At 40.2% G+C, this 21,006-nt stretch overlaps 1 protein-coding gene across 2 annotated transcripts in view; it reads right to left on the bottom strand.

The window, feature by feature from the left end:
* Positions 1-8,984: 8,984 nt before the first annotated feature.
* Positions 8,985-21,006, bottom strand: part of zgc:113516 (uncharacterized protein LOC541449 homolog) — a 64,204-nt gene continuing 52,182 nt past the window's right edge. The window contains exon 8 of one of the 2 annotated variants that reach the window (XM_049574049.1): positions 8,985-10,536. In XM_049574049.1, coding sequence (XP_049430006.1) covers positions 10,467-10,536 — 70 coding nt within the window. In that variant the 3' untranslated portion in view covers positions 8,985-10,466. Of the gene's footprint in view, positions 10,537-12,529; positions 20,822-21,006 lie in introns of those variants that run through there. The other variant, XM_049574050.1, reaches the window with a different exon arrangement.

Genomic DNA, 21,006 nt, shown 5'->3' with positions numbered 1-21,006 from the left:
GTGTGTTGTGAAAGAGGTAAAAAAAAAAGAGGAAATATATTATGTAATAAAAGAAAAAAACATAAAAAAATGTAATACAATAGTATGACGTCAAAAAGTTCCTGAAAAATTTAGAATGGTATGATGACAAAATTTCACAATAAATGTCATAGTATCATATGATGTAGAAATTTCTTAAAGTATGTCATAGTATACTATGATGTCATAATTTCATGAAAAATGTCTTAGGATAGAATGATGGCAAAATGTGATAAAAAAAATGACATAGTATAGTATGACATCGAACTTTCATTAAAAAAAACTGTCATAGCATAGTATAACGTCAAGAATATTAAAAAGGTCATAGTATAATACGTTTTCAAAATTTCATGAAAAATGTCATACTATAGTATGACATCAAAATTTGATGAAAAATATAATATAGTATGGCGTCAAAATTTCATAAAAAAATGTCATAGTATAGTATGACATCAAACTTTGATGAAAAATATCATAATATAGAATGACGTCAAAATGTTAAAAAAATTGCCATAGTATAGTATGACGTCAAAATTTCATAAAAAAAATATCATAGTATAGTATGATGTCAAAATTTGATGAAAATTGCCATAGTATGGTATGACGTTAAATTTTCATAAAAAAATGTCATAGTATAGTATGACATCAAACTTTGATGAAAATATCATAGTATAGTATAGCATCAAAATTTCATAAAAAATATCATACTATAGTATGACATCAAAATTTGATGAAAAATATCATAATATAGAATGACGTCAAAATGTTAAAAAAAATTGCCATAGTATAGTATGACGTCAAAATTTCATAAAAAAAAATCATAGTATAGTATGATGTCAAAATTTGATGAAAAATATCATAGTATAGTATGACGTCAAAATTTGATGAAAATTGCCATAGTATGGTATGACGTTAAATTTTCATAAAAAAATGTCATAGTATAGTATGACATCAAACTTTGATGAAAATATCATAATATAGTATAGCATCAAAATTTCATAAAAAATATCATACTATAGTATGACGTCAAAATTTGATGAAAAATATAATAGTATAGTATGGCGTCAAATTTTCATAAAAAAATGTGATGCCATAGTATGGCGTCAAAATTTGATGAAAATTACCAAATTATAGTATGGCGTCAAAATTTGATGAAAAATATCATCATATAATATGACGTCAAAATTTGATGAAAATTGCCATAGTATAGTATGACGTCAATATGTCATGAAAATTGCCATAGTATAGTATGACGTCAATGTGTCATGAAAATTGTCACAGCATAGTATGACTTCAAAATTTCATGAAAATTGCCATAGTATAGTTTGACGTCAAAATGTCATGAAAATTGTCACAGCAATAGTATGACTTCAAAATTTCATTAAATGGAAATGTCATAGTATAGTATGACGTCAAAATTTGTCATGAAAAATTGCCATAGTATAGTATGGCGTCAAATATGTCATAAAAAATGTGATGCCATAGTATGACGTCAAAATTTGATGGAAAATTACCAAATTATAGTATGGCGTCAAAATTTGATGAAAAAATGTCATACTGTAGTATGAAATCAAAATTTGATGAAAAATATGCCATAGTATAGTATGACGTCAAAATTTGATGAAAATTGCCCTAGGATGGTATGACATCAATTGTCATAAAAAATGTCATAGTATAGTATGACGTCAATATGTCATTAAAAATGTCATAGCATAGTATGACTTCAAAACTTGATGGAAATTGCCATAGTACAGTATGACGTCAAATTTTCATAAAAAAATGTGATGCCATAGTATGACATCAAAATTTGATGAAAAATATACGACAGTATGACGTCAAAATTTGATGAAAATTACCAAATTATAGTATGGCGTCAAAATTTGATGAAAAAATGTCATACTGTAGTATGAAATCAAAATTTGATGAAAAATATCATCATATAATATGACGTCAAAATTTGATGAAAATTGCCATAGTATAGTATGACGTCAATATGTCATGAAAATTGCCATAGTATAGTATGACGTCAATATGTCATGAAAATTGTCACAGCATAGTATGACTTCAAAACTTGATGGAAATTGCCATAGTTTAGTATGACGTCAATATGTCATGAAAATTGCCATAGTTTAGTATGACGTCAATATGTCATGAAAATTGTCACAGCATAGTATGACTTCAAAACTTGATGGAAATTGCCATAGTTTAGTATGACGTCATATTTTCATAAAAAAAAGTCATAGTATAGTATGACGTCAAAATTTGATGAAAATTGCCATAGTATAGTATGATGTCAAAATTTGATGAAAATTGCCATAGTATGGTATGACGTCAAAATTTCATAAAAAAATGTCATAGTATAGTATGACGTCAAAATTTCATTAAAAAATGTCATAGTAAAGTATGACGTCAAAATTTGATGAAAAATATAATAGTATAGTATGACGTCAAATTTTCATAAAAAAATGTGATGCCATAGTATGACATCAAAATTTGATGAAAAATATACGACAGTATGACGTCAAAATTTGATGAAAATTGCCATAGTATAGTATGATGTCAAAATTTGATGAAAAATATCATAGTATAGTATGACGTCAAAATTTGATCAAAATTGCCAAAGTATAGTGTGGCGTCAAAATTTGATGAAAAATGTCGTACTATAGTATGACATCAAAATTTGATGAAAATTGCCAGAGTATAGTATGATGTCAAAATGTCATGAAAATTGCCATAGTATAGTATGATGTCAAAATGTCATGAAAATTGTCACAGCATAGTATGACGTCAAAATGTCATGAAAATTGCCATAGTATAGTTTGACGTCAAAATGTCATGAAAATTGTCACAGCAATAGTATGACTTCAAAATTTCATTAAAAAATGTCATAGTATAGTATGACGTCAAAATTTGATGAAAAATATAATAGTATAGTATGCCGTCAAATTTTCATAAAAAAATGTGATGCCATAGTATGACGTCAAAATTTGATGAAAATTACCAAATTATAGTATGGCGTCAAAATTTGATGAAAAAATGTCATACTGTAGTATGAAATCAAAATTTGATGAAAAATATCATCATATAATATGACGTCAAAATTTGATGAAAATTGCCATAGTATAGTATGACGTCAATATGTCATGAAAATTGCCATAGTATAGTATGACGTCAATGTGTCATGAAAATTGTCACAGCATAGTATGACTTCAAAACTTGATGGAAATTGCCATAGTTTAGTATGACGTCAATATGTCATGAAAATTGTCACAGCATAGTATGACTTCAAAACTTGATGGAAATTGCCATAGTTTAGTATGACGTCATATTTTCATAAAAAAAAAGTCATAGTATAGTATGACGTCAAAATTTGATGAAAATTGCCATAGTATAGTATGATGTCAAAATTTGATGAAAATTGCCATAGTATGGTATGACATCAAAATTTCATAAAAAATGTCATAGTATAGTATGACGTCAAAATTTCATTAAAAAATGTCATAGTAAAGTATGACATCAAAATTTGATGAAAAATATAATAGTACAGTATGACGTCAAATTTTCATAAAAAAATGTGATGCCATAGTATGACGTCAAAATTTGATGAAAAATATACGACAGTATGACGTCAAAATTTGATGAAAATTGCCATAGTATAGTTTGACGTGAAAATGTCATGGAAAATTGCCATAGTATAGTATGACCTGAAAATGTCATGAAAAATGTCATAGTATAGTATGATGTCAAAATATAATAAATTGCAATTTTCATGATATTTTGACATCACAATATATTATATCAGTTATCATGATATTTTGACATACTATACTATGGTATTTTTTACCACAGTTTGAAAATAAAGTATGATGTCATCATGTAGTGTAGAGTATATCTTGACGTAAAATTGTCATTAAGAATGTCATAATGTCGTATGAAGTCAAAATTTTATAAAAAAAAAAAATGTCTTGATATAGTTTGGTGTGAATATGTCATAAAAGAATATCACAATATAGTATGATCTTTTAATATCATTAGAAAATGAACATTTCATAGAGAATATGTCATAGTACAGTATCTTCAGCAGCATCCTCCAACACTTTAAAAAAATGTGTTGAAAACAAGAAACAACATGTTGCACTCCAGAAAATTGTTTGAAGACTTTCTGATACTTTCTAATTTTGTCTTAATGAATTTATCAGTGTTTGATTCTTGACACCATGCAGACTTTAAATGTACCTCTCTCTTCTTGTGGTTTTTGTGTGATGAGTCATAATCACACGCTTTCTTCATCAAAGGCCGCTCTTTCCCTCTCGGCAAATTCACTTTTTGATTTTTAAAACCCATCTTGAAGAGCAGAGAGAACAAAATCCTTTCTTTTTTCTCTCCTTACCAATCAGGCCTCTTAGATCAAGAGAATTATAAATTGTTATTACAAAGGAGGAGGCCCCTTCAGACGTGTTCTTCAATGAGGCATCAAAGCCACCCTGTTTAAGATCATGGAGGCTCCACCACTCATTAAAGCCAACAGAATGGTCCCAGTGCTGCAGCACGCTGCCCATCTTCTTTGAGCGCATGATACTTAATCATTCAAATGCTTTTGATTCAAGAGGAGAATAATTGACCCTCGCTCTTACACTGAGCCGACTATGTTCCACAGTGAGCTCTGCTTGGGTCATTCAGCAGGTAAAAAGTCACCTTTAAGTCTGGATGTAGTTAAGAGTTAATGTACAGGTACGTTTGACTGTTGCTTTACCTGCATTACATCATGGGGCAGATTTAATACTGTATGCAATCTAAATTGAGTTCATGGAAAAGTTTCTTCTTCAAATCATAAATATAAATATGAGTTTTGCAGTACTTTGTTTTAATTCAAGGTGTCTTTTCTTTCAAATAATTTCCCCAACAAGACAAGAAAAGTTTTATTCAACACACACGGTCACACTGTAAGTAACATATATTCTCTGATTTGTCTTTGCTGGGAAACAAGACTAAAAGGAGACTTACTATGTTAACATGGTAATATTTTCTAATCATCAATATACAGAAAATTCAGGCTGACGGCAATCATTTTGTAAGTATTTAATCACAAACCAAAGTAAAGATGGCGTCAGATGAAAAGTCAGGGGGATCAACAAAGTTCATCCTGCGGGAAACATCAACGTCTGTACTGAATGTTATGGAAATCTGCTCCCTAGCTGTTGAGACATTTTCATGGTGATGGTGAAGGAAGAGCCAGTAAGACTCTCGCTCACCAGACCTTTCTCAAGAAAACAAAGGTCTGGCTGGGCCGACTCTCACTTTGAGATTGGAGAAAAAAACGCCCCGGCTGCTTGTACTTCTTTCAACCAATCACAGTCGTTCTGGGCGGTGCCACAGCAACGTTGCACTTGCAAAAATATTGCCGAGGGGAAACAGGTTTTGGTGTAACACGCCCACACAAATATCGCCTACAGGACGCGAACCATGGCAGAAAAATGGCTACGTCCCTACACCAATGCCTGGTGTCGATCATAGCCTGTATAAAGTAATGGACGTAGCTGCCGTGACTTCACTCACTGGTTTGTGGATTCCTGTTTTGAAGCCTTAAGTTCGGTATTTCAGCCGTCACCATCTTGTTTTTTAGAGCCAGAAATGACCATATTTAGGTGAGGGGGTGGAGCTGTGGAGGAGCGAGGCCCCGCCCCCCCAATGATGTGTCATTTAAACCCTTAATAAAATGCAATGTTGTCATGAATGTTGAAATGATGTCCAGAGGCCAAACAGGCTGTAAACATGTTACTTTCCACATGATAACATAGAGGTCGGGCGGCACGGTGGTGTGGTGGTTAGCACTCTCACCTCACAGCAAGAGGGTTGCCGGTTCGATCCCGGGCGTGGGAGCCCTTCTGTGCGGAGTTTGCATGTTCTCCCTGTGTCAGCGTGGGTTTCCTCCAGGTGCTCTGACATGTTCTCCCTGTGTCAGCGTGGGTTTCCTCCAGGTGCTCTGACATGTTCTCCCTGTGTCAGCGTGGGTTTCCTCCAGGTGCTCCCACATGTTCTCCCTGTGTCAGCGTGGGTTTCCTCCAGGTGCTCCCACATGTTCTCCCTGTGTCAGCGTGGGTTTCCTCCAGGTGCTCCCACATGTTCTCCCTGTGTCAGTGTGGGTTTCCTCCAGGTGCTCTGACATGTTCTCCCTGTGTCAGCGTGGGTTTCCTCCAGGTGCTCCGACATGTTCTCCCTGTGTCAGCGTGGGTTTCCTCCAGGTGCTCCGACATGTTCTCCCTGTGTCAGCGTGGGTTTCCTCCAGGTGCTCTGACATGTTCTCCCTGTGTCAGCGTGGGTTTCCTCCAGGTGCTCCGACATGTTCTCCCTGTGTCAGCGTGGGTTTCCTCCAGGTGCTCTGACATGTTCTCCCTGTGTCAGCGTGGGTTTCCTCCAGGTGCTCTGACATGTTCTCCCTGTGTCAGTGTGGGTTTCCTCCAGGTGCTCCAGCTTCCTCCCACAGTCCAAAGACATGCAGGTTAATTGGTGACTCTAAATTGTCCGTAGGTGTGAATGTGAGTGTGAATGGTTGTCTGTCTCTATGTGTCAGCCCTGTGATAGTCTGGTGACCTGTCCAGGGTGAACCCTGCCTCTCGCCCGATGTAGCTGGGATAGGCTCCAGCCCCCCCGCGACCCTCAAGAGGATGAAGCGGTTAGAAGATGAATGAATGAATGAACATGGAGGTCTGTGGGGACGCACCCTAGTGGATGTTAGAGGAACTGCAGGTCTTTGATTCATGGTTCAGCCTCAGAGGGTCCTGCTTGGTGGAGCTGAAATGATGGCATGCGGCACAATGAGGTGATCCAGTTAATATTTCCAACAGCATGTATGGACATTCTTAGAGAATAAAGACAACTGGGTAATTCGAAATGAATTTGAATGAAGATGTAACATCAGCACAGCTTTAATTTGCTTTCAGATACAAATTAAAAAAGTGGTCGGACTTTGTACAGTACAAGGATGTGAACTGTGTGTTTTAATTAGGGTTTTCAACATTCTGATGGATCCAGATTTTGAACAATATCCTGTGCATTAGCTGGTGTAATGTATAAGCTTTCCTTGACTACATAGTTGGACCGTTTCAATGAAAACTGATGACAATTGCAAATTGGGAGGTCTTATTAGAATTCCAGGGGTCAGCAGCCTTGAGAGGCCTTCAACAATAACTACAAAACTAAATGCAATATGTGAATAAAAGGAAATCATACAAAAAAAAAACCTTTAAAAGGAGTTGCTTTGGCTGCGTTTGTGTTTCAATGTCTTTGAAACATTGCATAAAGGCCTATACTTCTTTTTTTTAATGCAATTAGTCCTGAAAGAAAAAATCTACAGCACTTTTTGGATGGGCAATGGACAAAAGGCCAATTTTTCCTTTTTGAGGCAAAGTCCTTGGGTCTTTTTAAGTGCATTAGTCCGCTAATTAAATATTATATGTTTAACGAAAAATGCAGTTTGAAAGCAGCTGGATTGTTTGACTCAAAGACACGGCTGCAGCCTTGATGAGTGGAACTGTGCGCGACCATGAGGAGGTAAAGAACATCATTGTTGCCCGTCCTCCCCTCGTTTTACCCGCCATAATCCTTTCTACTGATTTTACAATCACATTCTCTTTTGTGCTTCCTCACAGATACAGACGTTGAGGCAGTGATGCAGAGGAGGGGACTCACTGACACATCCGAGCTTGCTGCTTCCATTTTGCACAGTCTGACGTGTTTGTTTCATTGACGACATGCCAATGTGCTGTTCGCTGTTCAACATGGTGTGAAACACTGCAGGCTAACAGTTTGTTCTCGGCAGCTTCGGGTTAAAACAACAGCAAATGTGCGACATCAGTCCGAACACGTTAAGTTTCAAACTCAATAGCATCAAAGCAGCAACATTTCAGCATATACACCATGTCACAACATGTCTGATCTCTCTGCAGGTCTGCAACAGTTTAATTTATCAATATTTAACAATGCATTGTATGTAAATCTTCTTCATCTACTTTGGCTTGTTGATAGAAGCTCCTCTCTGTGTGAAATATCTGATGCACAGTGATGCACTGATGATGTGCGATTATGATGCAAAATCACCAGGTTAAGTCAAACTTTACTTTTAAAGCACATTTAAAAACAAAGGCAGTCGACCAGAACGCTGGCACACGCTCAAAACACCAACACAAAAGCCAAAAACAACAAAACAATAAACAGGTGTCAGCTGCCGTCACTAAAGTCAAGAACAAATGTCCATTTTCAATTCTGAAGTCAAACAGGACAAGACGTCCCAGAAGTGTTTTGGGTATTTATTGACTGACAGCAGTGCAGATGGGGAACTCCTGAACCGCTGATGAGAGAACTCCTGTGGTGACATTGTTCAGATTTACTCTCAGACTTGTTTTCCTGCAGTATCTGCTCCTGGCAGCTAAAGAATGATTAAAGGCCTCAGGATCATGTTTGGGCAACTCAAAGTACTTGGTGAAGGTTCTGGAAATATTGTGGTAATGGCAAACACATCACAGGGGGAGGCGACCGAAGCACTTGGTTAAGTTGTAAGAAAGGTTGTGGTCTTGGTTAAATTCTGAAAAAGTCAGTGCTGATTTGAAGGATTAGAGAGTGGAACTAATGAGCATTGTACGCTCTGCCATCCACCCTCCATCATCTCCACCAACACTCTGCAGGAGTACAGCGTCTCTGCATCAGAGCAACATGTCGCCAGTGAATGTAACACAGGAGGAAAACACTGCAGGTTGTGTCAGTGATTCAGCTGCACCTCTGTGCCCTGCACATAAGAATACACACACCTATTGATCCAAGGTTCAGGATCACACACATGAACCACATTAGAAACAACTTTGAAACACCTTCAAACACCAAAGAAGAAGAAAAAGAAGAAGTTTTTGATCTTAAAACGTCCTACAGCCTCAGATCACACAGAAAAAAAGGTAAATTTGACGTGTGGAAACCATTAATCACACGGCTTATTTCTGTCTCTGATATTGTTTTATTTGTGACTTATAATCAAAGAAAAACACTCATTTCTTACAGTTCATGATCAGACAGATTAATGTTTGAGATGAAGAAGACTTGGCTGACTGACGGGTTACATTCTGACCTCTGGTTTTGGAGAGGAGACAAAATATACCCACTCATGGTTTGTTACCAAAATCAAATATCAATAGCATCAGAAAACACAGAGTCTGCTTCCTGAAACATAACTTGGCATTGGAGAACAAGTTGTTTTGGATGCCAACATGTCTCTCCTACTGTCAGTTCTCAGACGGTCACTGACTGGAGACTCTTTGATTTCACCTGGTGCCTTCACACACTGGATAGTTACACCTCACACCCCTTCTGATTCTGTGATGTCATCACGCTGTATCAAATCCCACACTGGAGCCACATGATGCCGCCGTCGTTTGGTTCTATGTAAAAATACAAAGGAGGCACGAAGAAGGGACAGCTCTATAGCGCCATCTCTGTGTGAAAAGGTTTTACAGTTGTCGGCTATAAGTTATGAATAATAAATAAATTGCTTATGTATGTATATGATGTAGGAGAGCCAGAGGAAACTTGTCATTAACAGAAACCAGTTGCAGCTCATTGAATTCATGTGTGAGTTTAATTTGGAATAAAATCATTAATAACAGTGTTCTAGTTCAATAGCACCACCTCATCAAACCCACCTGTTATTAATTCAATAAGCTGCTGCAGAGTTTGTTCTGTTAACGTCAGGTAACAGCACTTTGAGTCAGTCACTGAGCACAGATGATTTTTACAGTGAATATTTCTAACAAATGTCTGATGCTGAGTATTTCACTATAGCTGCTACAATACACAATACAGACTGATTTGTGATATGATTCATATATTAACTGCACAGAGCTCATTCAGAATCAGATACTGTTTTAAACACTTAAATAAGTCAACAAAAATTGAGATTTAGTGTGAGAACATCTTGTCAGGTTTTACAACAATAGTGTAGAGGACAGAGAGCCAGTTAAAATAATGCACTGCTGGGTCCAGTAAATAAGTTGAACTGGAAAGTTGTTTTCCATCAGAGCTGTGGTGCACGCTGAATAAGCATGCAAATAAGCCTCTTATGGGTTTTATGATCAGGCTCAGTTTTTGTGGCTACATGCGACTCGGCTAAATGTGGGAACAATTAATGTGTTTCTGGCACCAGCTTTGGCTCAATTTGCCAAAAAGGCTTATCGGCATACTGACTGTGGTCAAACAAATATTCTAAAAATCACAGAGATAGCAAAACATATTATCTCACACTACAGCCTGGAATAACACACAGGGGGAGAACATGTATACACTCGGTCTGTGCCTTTGTTTCCACTGTACAGGAGTATTATATGATGTTTGCCACAACTTCTTGGTCTCATAGAGCAGTGACGCTGCGTCTGATTTAAAAAATGCCGGTCCTTGGTCCTCTGTTTCTAGATTATAGTCAATCCAAAATATTCCTCTTTCTTCTCAAAGTAGAAGTTGAGTCGTGCCGTGGCGTATCTGCAGCAGGAGAGAAGAGAAAATAAACCATAAGATTTCTCTCCAAAGCTTTTAGTCAGAATACACCAGCCTCTGTCCTTGGATGTTTATGGTGCAGATCACAATATAATGGAGTCAAATGTTAAACCAGGACTTCAGACACCAGTGAATGACACAAAGGCAGAGCTGTGTCCATTCTGAGATTCATACAGCTCCTGTAATTCATTTCACACAGAACATCAATGGAAGCATTAACTGAACTCCACCATTTAACTTCACCAGCTTCGGACTAAAGAAATGGAATTTAACCAAAAGAGTTTAAATCCAATCATTCTGTAACCTTTCCTCTTCTCTTGTGTCAGATTTGGTTTTCAGCTCTCTGCAGTCAGTCAGTTCAGAATAAACTTTCTCTGTGAATAAAATCAAATCAAAAAGAGGATCATGGATGGATGATGGATGGATGATGGATGATGGATGGATGGATGGATGATGGATGGATGGATGGATGGATGATGGATGGATGGATGATGGATGGATGATGGATGGATGGATGGATGATGGATGGATGGATGATGGATGGATGATGGATGGATGGATGGATGGATGATGGATGGATGATGGATGGATGGATGGATGGATGATGGATGGATGGATGGATGATGGATGGATGGATGGATGGATGGATGATGGATGGATGGATGGATGGATGGATGGATGATGGATGGATGATGGATGGATGGATGGATGGATGGATGGATGATGGGAAATGTCCCCAGTCCCCAAAAAGAGGATCATGGATGGATGATGGATGGATGATGGATGGATGGATGGATGGATGGATGATGGATGGATGATGGATGGATGGATGGATGATGGATGGATGGATGATGGATGGATGGATGATGGATGGATGATGGATGGATGGATGGATGGATGATGAATGGATGATGGATGGATGGATGATGGATGGATGATGGATGGATGGATGGATGGATGGATGGATGGATGATGGATGGATGGATGGATGGATGGATGGATGGATGATGGGAAATGTCCCCAGTCCCCAAAAAGAGGATCATGGATGGATGATGGATGGATGATGGATGGATGGATGGATGGATGGATGGATGGATGGATGGATGGATGATGGGAAATGTCCCCAGTCCCCAAAAAGAGGATCATGGATGGATGATGGATGGATGATGGATGGATGGATGATGGATGGATGATGGATGGATGGATGATGGATGGATGATGGATGGATGGATGATGGATGGATGGATGGATGATGAATGGATGATGGATGGATGGATGATGGATGGATGATGGATGGATGGATGGATGGATGGATGGATGATGGATGGATGGATGGATGGATGGATGGATGGATGGATGGATGGATGATGGGAAATGTCCCCAGTCCCCAAAAAGAGGATCATGGATGGATGATGGATGGATGGATGGATGGATGGATGGATGGATGATGGGAAATGTCCCCAGTCCCCAAAAAGAGGATCATGGATGGATGATGGATGGATGGATGATGGATGGATGATGGATGGATGGATGATGGATGGATGATGGATGGATGGATGGATGATGAATGGATGATGGATGGATGGATGATGGATGGATGATGGATGGATGGATGGATGGATGGATGGATGGATGGATGGATGATGGATGGATGGATGGATGGATGGATGGATGGATGGATGGATGGATGGATGATGGATGGATGGATGGATGGATGGATGATGGGAAATGTCCCCAGTCCCCAAAAAGAGGATCATGGATGGATGGATGGATGGATGGATGGATGGATGGATGATGGGAAATGTCCCCAGTCCCCAAAAAGAGGATCATGGATGGATGATGGACGGATGGATGATGGATGGATGGATGATGGATGGATGGATGATGGATGATGGATGGATGGATGGATGATGGATGGATGGATGGATGGATGGATGGATGGATGGATGGATGGACTGATGGATGGATGGATGGATGGATGGATGGATGGATGGATGGATGATGGATGGATGGATGGATGGATGGATGGATGGATGATGGATGGATGATGGGAAATGTCCCCAGTCTCACCTGTCTTAATGTGGAGTCTGACAGCAGCTCCTCTGTGATCTCTGCTGTGTTCATATGTTACAGAATCTCACTGCAGCAAATATCCAAAGTAAAAACTGTAGTTATAAACCTGACAGAGGAACCTGAATCAAACTTTTAGCTTCTTAAATAATCAATAAAGTTTTGCTGATCTGTCTCTCTGAAGCTCTGCTCTGATCTCTGCATCAGAGTGCATCATAGCACTGAGACAGCACTAGTTAAAATTACAAATGACCTTCTGATTGCTTCAGACAAAGGACTTGTCTCTGTACTTGTTTTATTAGATCTTAGTGCAGCGTTTGACACAATTGACCATCAAATTCTACTGCAGAGACTGGATCACTTAATTGGCCTAAAAGGTTCTGCACTGAGCTGGTTTAAATCTTATTTATCTGATCGTTTTCAGTTTGTTCACGTTCATAATGAATCGTCCTTACGTACTAAAGTTTGTTTTGGAGTTCCGCAAGGTTCTGTGCTCGGACCAATCCTATTTACTCTATATATGCTTCCTTTAGGTAACATCATTAGAAATCACTCTGTAAATTTCCATTGTTATGCGGATGATACTCAGTTGTATTTATCGATGAAGCCAGAAGAAAGTAATCAATTAACTAAACTCCATAACTGCCTTAAAGACATAAAAAACTGGATGAGCACCAATTTCCTGATGTTAAATTCAGACAAAACTGAAGTTATTGTTCTTGGCCCCAAACAACTCAGAGACTCTTTATCTGATGACATAGTTTCTCTTGATGGCATTGCTCTGGCCTCTAGCACTACTGTAAGAAACCTCGGAGTAACATTTGATCAAGATTTGTCTTTTAATTCTCATTTAAAACAAACCTCACGGACTGCATTTTTCATCTGCGTAATATTGTGAAAATTAGGCCTATCCTGACCCGAAAAGATGCAGAAAAATTGGTCCACGCTTTTGTTACCTCTAGGCTGGATTACTGTAACTCTCTGTTATCAGGTAGCTCTAGTAAGTCCTTAAAAACTCTCCAGCTAATTCAGAATGCAGCAGCACGTGTACTAACAGGAACTAAGAAACGCGATCATATCTCTCCTGTTTTAGCTTCTCTGCACTGGCTCCCTGTAAAATCCAGAATTGAATTTAAAATCCTACTGTTAACTTATAAAGCTCTAAATGGTCAAGCTCCGTCATATCTTAGAGAGCTCATAGTGCCATATTATCCCACCAGAACACTGCGCTCTGAGAACGCAGGGTTACTCGTGGTCCCTAAAGTCTCCAAAAGTAGATCAGGAGCCAGAGCCTTCAGCTATCAGGCTCCTCTCCTGTGGAATCATCTTCCTGTTACGGTCCGGGAGGCAGACACCGTCTCCACATTTAAGACTAGACTTATTTTATTTTTATTTTTTATTTAGCCTTTATTTATCCAGGAAATGTCCCATTGAGATGCAAGATCTCTTCTTGCAGGGAGTCCTGGCCAAGACAGCACACGTAAGTTCCATACATAAAACAATAAAACATACATATACTATGAAAACATGAAATATAAAAAATCAACAGTAAAGGGCAATCTTAAGTGAACATTAATTAAAACAACTGCACTTTTCCTGAAGGGCTGATTTTAAAATACCTTTAAACACATTTACAGTAGGGAGGGACTGTAGGTTAATTTTATCTTGCAACTCATTCCATAATGAGGGGGCATAGAAAGAAAATGAGGTTTTACCAAGATGCGACTGCATCTGGGGAACATTTAAAAACATCCCATTTGCTGCTCGTCTAGTGCTGTAGGTGTTCGTATAAAAAGACAGAAGTCTGGAGATATAAGATGGTAATTTTCCAACTAATGTTTTAAAAGTAAAAGTCAACATGTGTGCTTTTCTCCTCTGGTATAGGGAGGGCCATCCTAACGATTCATATAAGGTGCAGTGGTGTGTGCGTGAGCCTGCACTCGTTAAAAAACGGATTGCTGCATGATAAACAGAGTCCAGCTTTTTAAGCAGGGAAGATGCTGCATGCATATATATCACATCTCCATAATCCAAAACAGATAACAACAAGCTTTGCACAAGTTTCTTTCTGGCTTCGAATGGGAAACATTTTTTGAAAAAAAAAACAGTTTCTGCCTAAGCTTCTTCAGCAATTTGTCAATATGTACATTAAAAGACATCTTGTCATCAAGCCACATACCTAAATATTTATAAGAAGTAACTCGTTCAAGACGTACCGTCCAATGTCGAGATCGTAGGAACAACTATATTGGAACGAGATAGAGTGAAGGTCATAAATTTGGTCTTCTTTGAATTTAGAACCAATTTTAACTTCAGCAGGGAGTGCTGTAATGTTTGAAAGGCATCCTGCAGGAACTCTAAGGCTTGGTTTAAAGAGGGTGCCATTGTGTAAATAATTGTGTCATCTGCGTATAAGTGAAAATGTGCTGGACTACTGCATTACCTAAATCATTAGTAAAAATTGAAAATAAGATAGGTGCCAAAATAGAACCTTGAGGGACACCTTTGTTTACATTAAGAAGGGCTGAGGTGTAGTTTTCTACTGAGACACACTGAGTTCTTTCAAATAGGTAGTTTTTAAACCAGTTCAGAGCCCTTTCACTAAGGCCTACTTTCCTCTTTGATAAAGCTTATAGTTAGGGCTGGCTCAGGCTTGCCCTGTACCAGCCCCTAGTTAGGCTGACTTAGGCCTAGTCTGCCGGAGGACCCCCCTATAATACACTGGGCACCTTCTCTCCTTCTCTCTCTCTCTCTCTCTGGTATTCTATTACTGCATCTTGCTAACTCGGCCATTCTGGATGTCACTAACTCGGCTTCTTCTCCGGAGCCTTTGTGCTCCACTGTCTCTCTGATTAACTCATATCACAGCGGTGCCTGGACAGCGTGACGTGTGTGGTTGTGCTGCTGCCGTGGTCCTGCCAGATGCCTCCTGCTGCTGCTGCCATCATTAGTCATTAGTCATACTTCTACTGTTATTATACACATATGACTATTGTCACACATGTATACTGCCAGATATTAATACATACTTTCAACATATTGTACCACAGTAGCCAGAACTATAACTATAATATTATTACTTTCAATAATGTTGTTGTAAGCTACTGTCATTACCTGCATCTCTCTCTCTCTCTCTCTCTCTCTCTCATTGTGTCATACTGATTACTGTTAATTTATCATGTTGATTCTGTTCTGTACGACATCTATTGCACGTCTGTCCGTCCTGGAAGAGGGATCCCTCCTCAGTTGCTCTTCCTGAGGTTTCTACCGTTTTTTCCCCGTTAAAGGGTTTTTTGGGGAGTTTTTCCTGATCAGCTGTGAGGGTCATAAGGACAGAGGGATGTCGTATGCTGTAAAGCCCTGTGAGGCAAATTGTGATTTGTGATATTGGGCTTTATAAATAAAACTGAATTGACTTGAACTGAATATTAGATAAGACCCTCTGTATCTGACCTTTTCTTTACGGTAAATGCCAACTCAAGAGTCCAAAGTCTTAAGAAATCTTTAAACCTGAAGCTGAGATGATCACAGTGACATCATCAGTTATTTTCTCAGACTTGACAAATCTCCTGCAGCGTCACAGACAGGAAAAACAGATGAGTCAGTTCACTTTGCAAATGTGAAAAATATGCTAGGAGAAGCTTAAGTAATAATAATAACATATAAATAACCATCAGTTTGTATTTAATTTAATTATTCAATGTTTGTCACAGATATTTAAAGCACTTGACGTTCTCTTTGACGTGTCTGACCTTTGGTCTCCAGAGCTTTTCGTCTAGTGAACCAGAACAGATATGGATCACATGTTGTGTGTCTGCGTTTCACCCTCAATGTGTCTAACATAAATATGTAGCAGCATAAATCTTAAAGATGTAGACTCTTCATCAGTCTGAAGTGAAGATACAATAATGTGTTCGTCCGGCGTTCACTCCGGGTCACTCTGCAGCCCCTGCTTACAGCTCAAGGTGGCCACCATTTGTTTGCAAACTTGCATAACAATATAGCATCCAGTCTCTATTCAGCACAGCAGTGAGTCTGAAAGCTGTGCCAAAGCCTCAGAACTTAACTGCGAGAAAAGTGGTTTTGTATTTGTTGAAACCATATTATCGAACGCTTCAGTAAATCTGATGTCTGAGTACGCTGTTGCCCTTGGCCATTATACTATCCCCTTTGAAATTAAGTGAAGTTTGAAAAGCACAGAAAATGGAGGCACAGAGAGGAGTTTGTCCTTTAATCAGTGCTTTCACTGAACTCCTCAATGCCGAATCAGTTTTCTCTCTTTTATTGCTCACTGAGACAAAAAGATAATTCAGACACATGCCTTTTAGTTACTTCACTCTATTCCCCACCTGTATCTCTGGGTAGAGCTACTCTCTAATTATTGTGTCAGAGGCTGACTTCTGTTGTCTGCTCACACACGTGTTTCTGTCTTCACTTAGGGTCACCTCTGAAGGAACAATACACACCTGTTTCAGATCATGGCAATTTCATCCATCCATCCATCCATCCATCCATCCATCCACTTATCTGGGGAAGGTCTCTGGAGCAGCAGACTGAACAAAGTCCTCCAGACGTCCCTCTCTCCAGCTCCTCCTGGAGGACCCCGAGGTGTTCCCAGACCAGATGAGATCTATAATCCCTCCAGTGTGTTCTGGGTCTGCCCCGGGGCCTCCTACCAGCTGGACCAGGAGGATCCTGATCAGATGTTGAACCACCTCAACATGAAGGAGCAGCGGCTCTACTCCGAGCTCCCTCCAGATGTCTGACTCCTCCCCCTATCTCTAAGGCTGAGCCCAGACACCCTACAGAGGAAACTCATGTCAGATGCTTGTATCTGTGACCTCATTCTTTCAGTCACTACCCAGAGCTCATGACCATAGGTGAGGGTTGTCATAGATGGTCCAATAAATCGAAAGCTTCGCCTTCTTGCTCAGCTCCCTCTGAACCACGTTGGTCCGGCACAGCTGCACGAAACCATCAATCCATCTCACGCTCCATTTTACCCTCACTGTGAACCTGAAGACCCTGAGATACTTGAACTCCCTTACTTGGGGCAGTTACTCTCTTTGAACCCAGAGGAAACAATCCACTGATGGACTGATGGCAATCTCAACAGTCATATGTTCACAGATAAACTTTCATTGATATGAGATTAATCCTTTAAGATGACCATGTTTATTGTTTCTGAAGCAGCACCTTCAGTACCTGGATCAAGCAGCTTGTGAAAAACAGTCCTGTTAACTATGTCAGTCACATGATTATTGGCTTTTATTCTTAAGTCAAAATGTCCCAAAATGTCAATCCACAGCATTTAGAATTAAAGACTGCCTCTGTAAGTTATTCTCTCTGAACTCGCAGCATTGTATCTATAAAATATCTTCACACACATTCACATTATTCCTGCTTCTACACTGGAAAGGTGAAAAATGCACTTGGCAAATTTACAATGTCATCAAATGGACCTTCAGTCAGTTCAAATAAAACCTGAAAAGAGCTATAAAATGTTGACTAATTCAAAACAATGAAACAAGAAGTCAGTGTTAATGTAATTATTCGTCACACCCCAACCCTCCACAGGTCAAATTATAGTCATTTAAAGAACAGCAGCGTCCACAGGTGATCCCATTCAGCCCTGTTTTTATTGAGGCCGACACCTCAAACTGGTGTGCTGAACATTTATCATCACCACAGATGAAACTGAGACGTCTCTCTGTTTAGCAGGAGTAGAAGAAAAAAGCAGGTATTTCATTTCACAATGTGCTTTTGTGCACACGTCGCTCCATTTTGCAGCAGGGCTTTTCCAAACAGTGGGCCTCCTCCTCTTCATTTCCTCATAATAATGTCTTTGTCAAACAGCGGCTCACCTCGCCAACACGTCCACAAATCTAAACCGCTGACTCGCAGACACTTTCAACACATGAAGAAAATCATATAAGGAGAGTAAATATGGCCAGCGGAGAGAGGGCGGGTTTGCATTCCCCTTGTGGCTCCCTATTGTCACATCTCCATCTGGCCCTGGTTACCGCACGAGGCAGGGGAGACGCCTGTCACTCGTTGGGAAGTCTGCACAGATTTGGCTCAGGGGGATAACGAAGAGAGGAAACACACACACACACACACACACACACACACACATTCAGGGTTGAACTCTGACTTCCTATCTCCTTCAGCAAAAACAACTGCTTCATCATAAAGGCAGAGAGCAGCAGTGTGATGCGATCACTGTCAGGTAAAGGACGAGCGTCTGTTCTGCTCCTGCTGAGAGGAAACAAGTCTCCACAGCAGCAGACGGCGGTCGTCTGTATTCATCATTGAAAAAGGGAAACAGGAAGAGCGTCTTGATGCTAGTTAGCCAGTTAGCACGTGAACAACACAATCAGAGTATATTTACCGTGTTCCAGTGAACAATAACACAGACCATCAGGAAACATTTCTGCTAAAGAGAAAAATAATCTGACCTCATGGAACAAGTTGGTTTTGGTATCACTCCCTCTGGACTTTAGCTCCTCCTTCACTCACTGACGCTTCTCTGCCACTCACCTGAGCTCAGCTCACAGTCAGAGGGAGGTCATTCACCGACAGGCTCTGCCATCATTGCTGCAGATTCAACACCGTGAATCGGCCAAAAAGAAGCCACTGTGGGCCGATGAGGGGCAACAGTGCTGGACACACCACTGTGATGAGGACAAATGTTCACCAACAGGCTCTGATTGGCTCCGGTGGGCTCTGATTGGCTCTGATTCATAGTGCTGAATCGGCCAAAAACAAAAAGCTGCCACACTGTTGAGGGTGACAGAGGCTCACTGACGGCCCAACACTGACCAAAGGCTGACTGTTGGCTTGGTGTGTCAGGACCTTTCAGGTCACGGCAGACAGGTGACTACTCACAGAACGCACACCAACCAGCTGTGATATGCTAACGCTACTAGCTCCCAGAGCTTCCTCCTTCCATCACCTCTGTGCTGTGCAGTTTACCCCCCCCCCCCCCCCGGCATTTTGTTCTCAGTATGTGCAGGATTTCAATCACTTCACTCTGCAGACGAATGAAAAGCTCTGAGAAAAGAAGCAGCTCACTGACTGTCAGCTAGCTATTGTAAATCCGGATGTGACCTGGCCTTTATGCATCCAATTAAACCTCCTCTGCAAGACAGAATAAGAAAGTCACGGCAACATTACTTACTGCTCATCTATTCAATGTAAATGTAGCTTTCTTTATGCTATTTAAACAAATGACAAGGACAGCCTCAGGAGGTGCTGTGCTGTGACTGTGGTGCTCATTGTTGCTGTATTTAAAGCACGAGATGAAAGGCTGGACAAACTATCAATTCATTTCAGTTTTATTTTAACAGCCTCATATGACAAAGCACAGTGCGGCTCAGAGGGCCCTCTCACCAGGAAAAACTCCCCAAAAACATGGTTGAAAGCTCAAGAAGAGACACTGAGGAGGGATCCCTCTTCAGGACGGACACACTGACAGTAGAACAGATCAACAGAATGAATGTACAGTGATCCATATGACAGCGAGACGTCCATATTGTCTCTTTGTCTGCAGGCTGAATGATGGAGACTCCTCAGAGCAGCGTTGGCTCAGGGAATTATCATATATGGGTTTGTGTGAGTGTTTGGAGGTCGGCTGGATGGTGAAGGTTTTAAACCTGGTTCTCCATCATTACTGTTGCGCTCTGAGCTCATTTCAGTTAAAGGAAGGTAACCCGACCCTCAGCGTGCACTTATGGACAACCTCCGGCGGCGGCTTAGGGGAGCAGACGTCTAGCAGGCGCATGTGGCCCGGCCCGGGATGAGAGACGTATATGTAAGGGAGGACCGACGGCCCGGGAACAATAGCGCCTCTGTGCCTCGGCACCCCTCTGGATCACATTTCCTCCCAGGTCCAGATCGAAATGAGGCGGGGGCCCTGTCGCTGATCTAGCAGGCGAGCAGAGAAAGCCACACAGAGGGGAGGGTGCCGTATGTCAATAGTGATTAGGATCACGATCACAACTGTGGCGGGTGTGGGGCGCTGGGAGTGGGGGTGCAGGGAAACATTTGGCCCTCCTGAACTTTATTGTCTGCTGGCTGGTCGAGAGGAATGTCTCCTGGACCTGTTTAAAGATAACTGCATGGATCATAATCCATCTGAAAATAAAAGAAATGACTTCTGATTCCTTTGTGGAGGCCGGGGCTTTCATCTCTTCAGGATCTGTGGTTTCAGAGCAAAGAACGTCATGTGTAAACAGTTTGTCTGCTTTTAGAGGTGACAGGAAGACGTGTGCTCGTCCTGCCTGCTTTGTGCCAGATTCTGGATACACAAAGTCTGAAATATTTCCACACTCTGGGCTCAAGTTCCCGACTCTTTACTGCAACTTCTCTGCCAACAAATTCTTT

This window comes from Epinephelus fuscoguttatus, linkage group LG4 (genome assembly GCF_011397635.1).
Source record: "Epinephelus fuscoguttatus linkage group LG4, E.fuscoguttatus.final_Chr_v1".
In the NCBI taxonomy this organism is placed as follows: Eukaryota; Metazoa; Chordata; class Actinopteri; order Perciformes; family Serranidae; genus Epinephelus; species Epinephelus fuscoguttatus.
The sequence above is the reverse complement of the archived record's forward strand: the minus strand, read 5'-3'. Positions and strand labels throughout refer to the sequence as shown.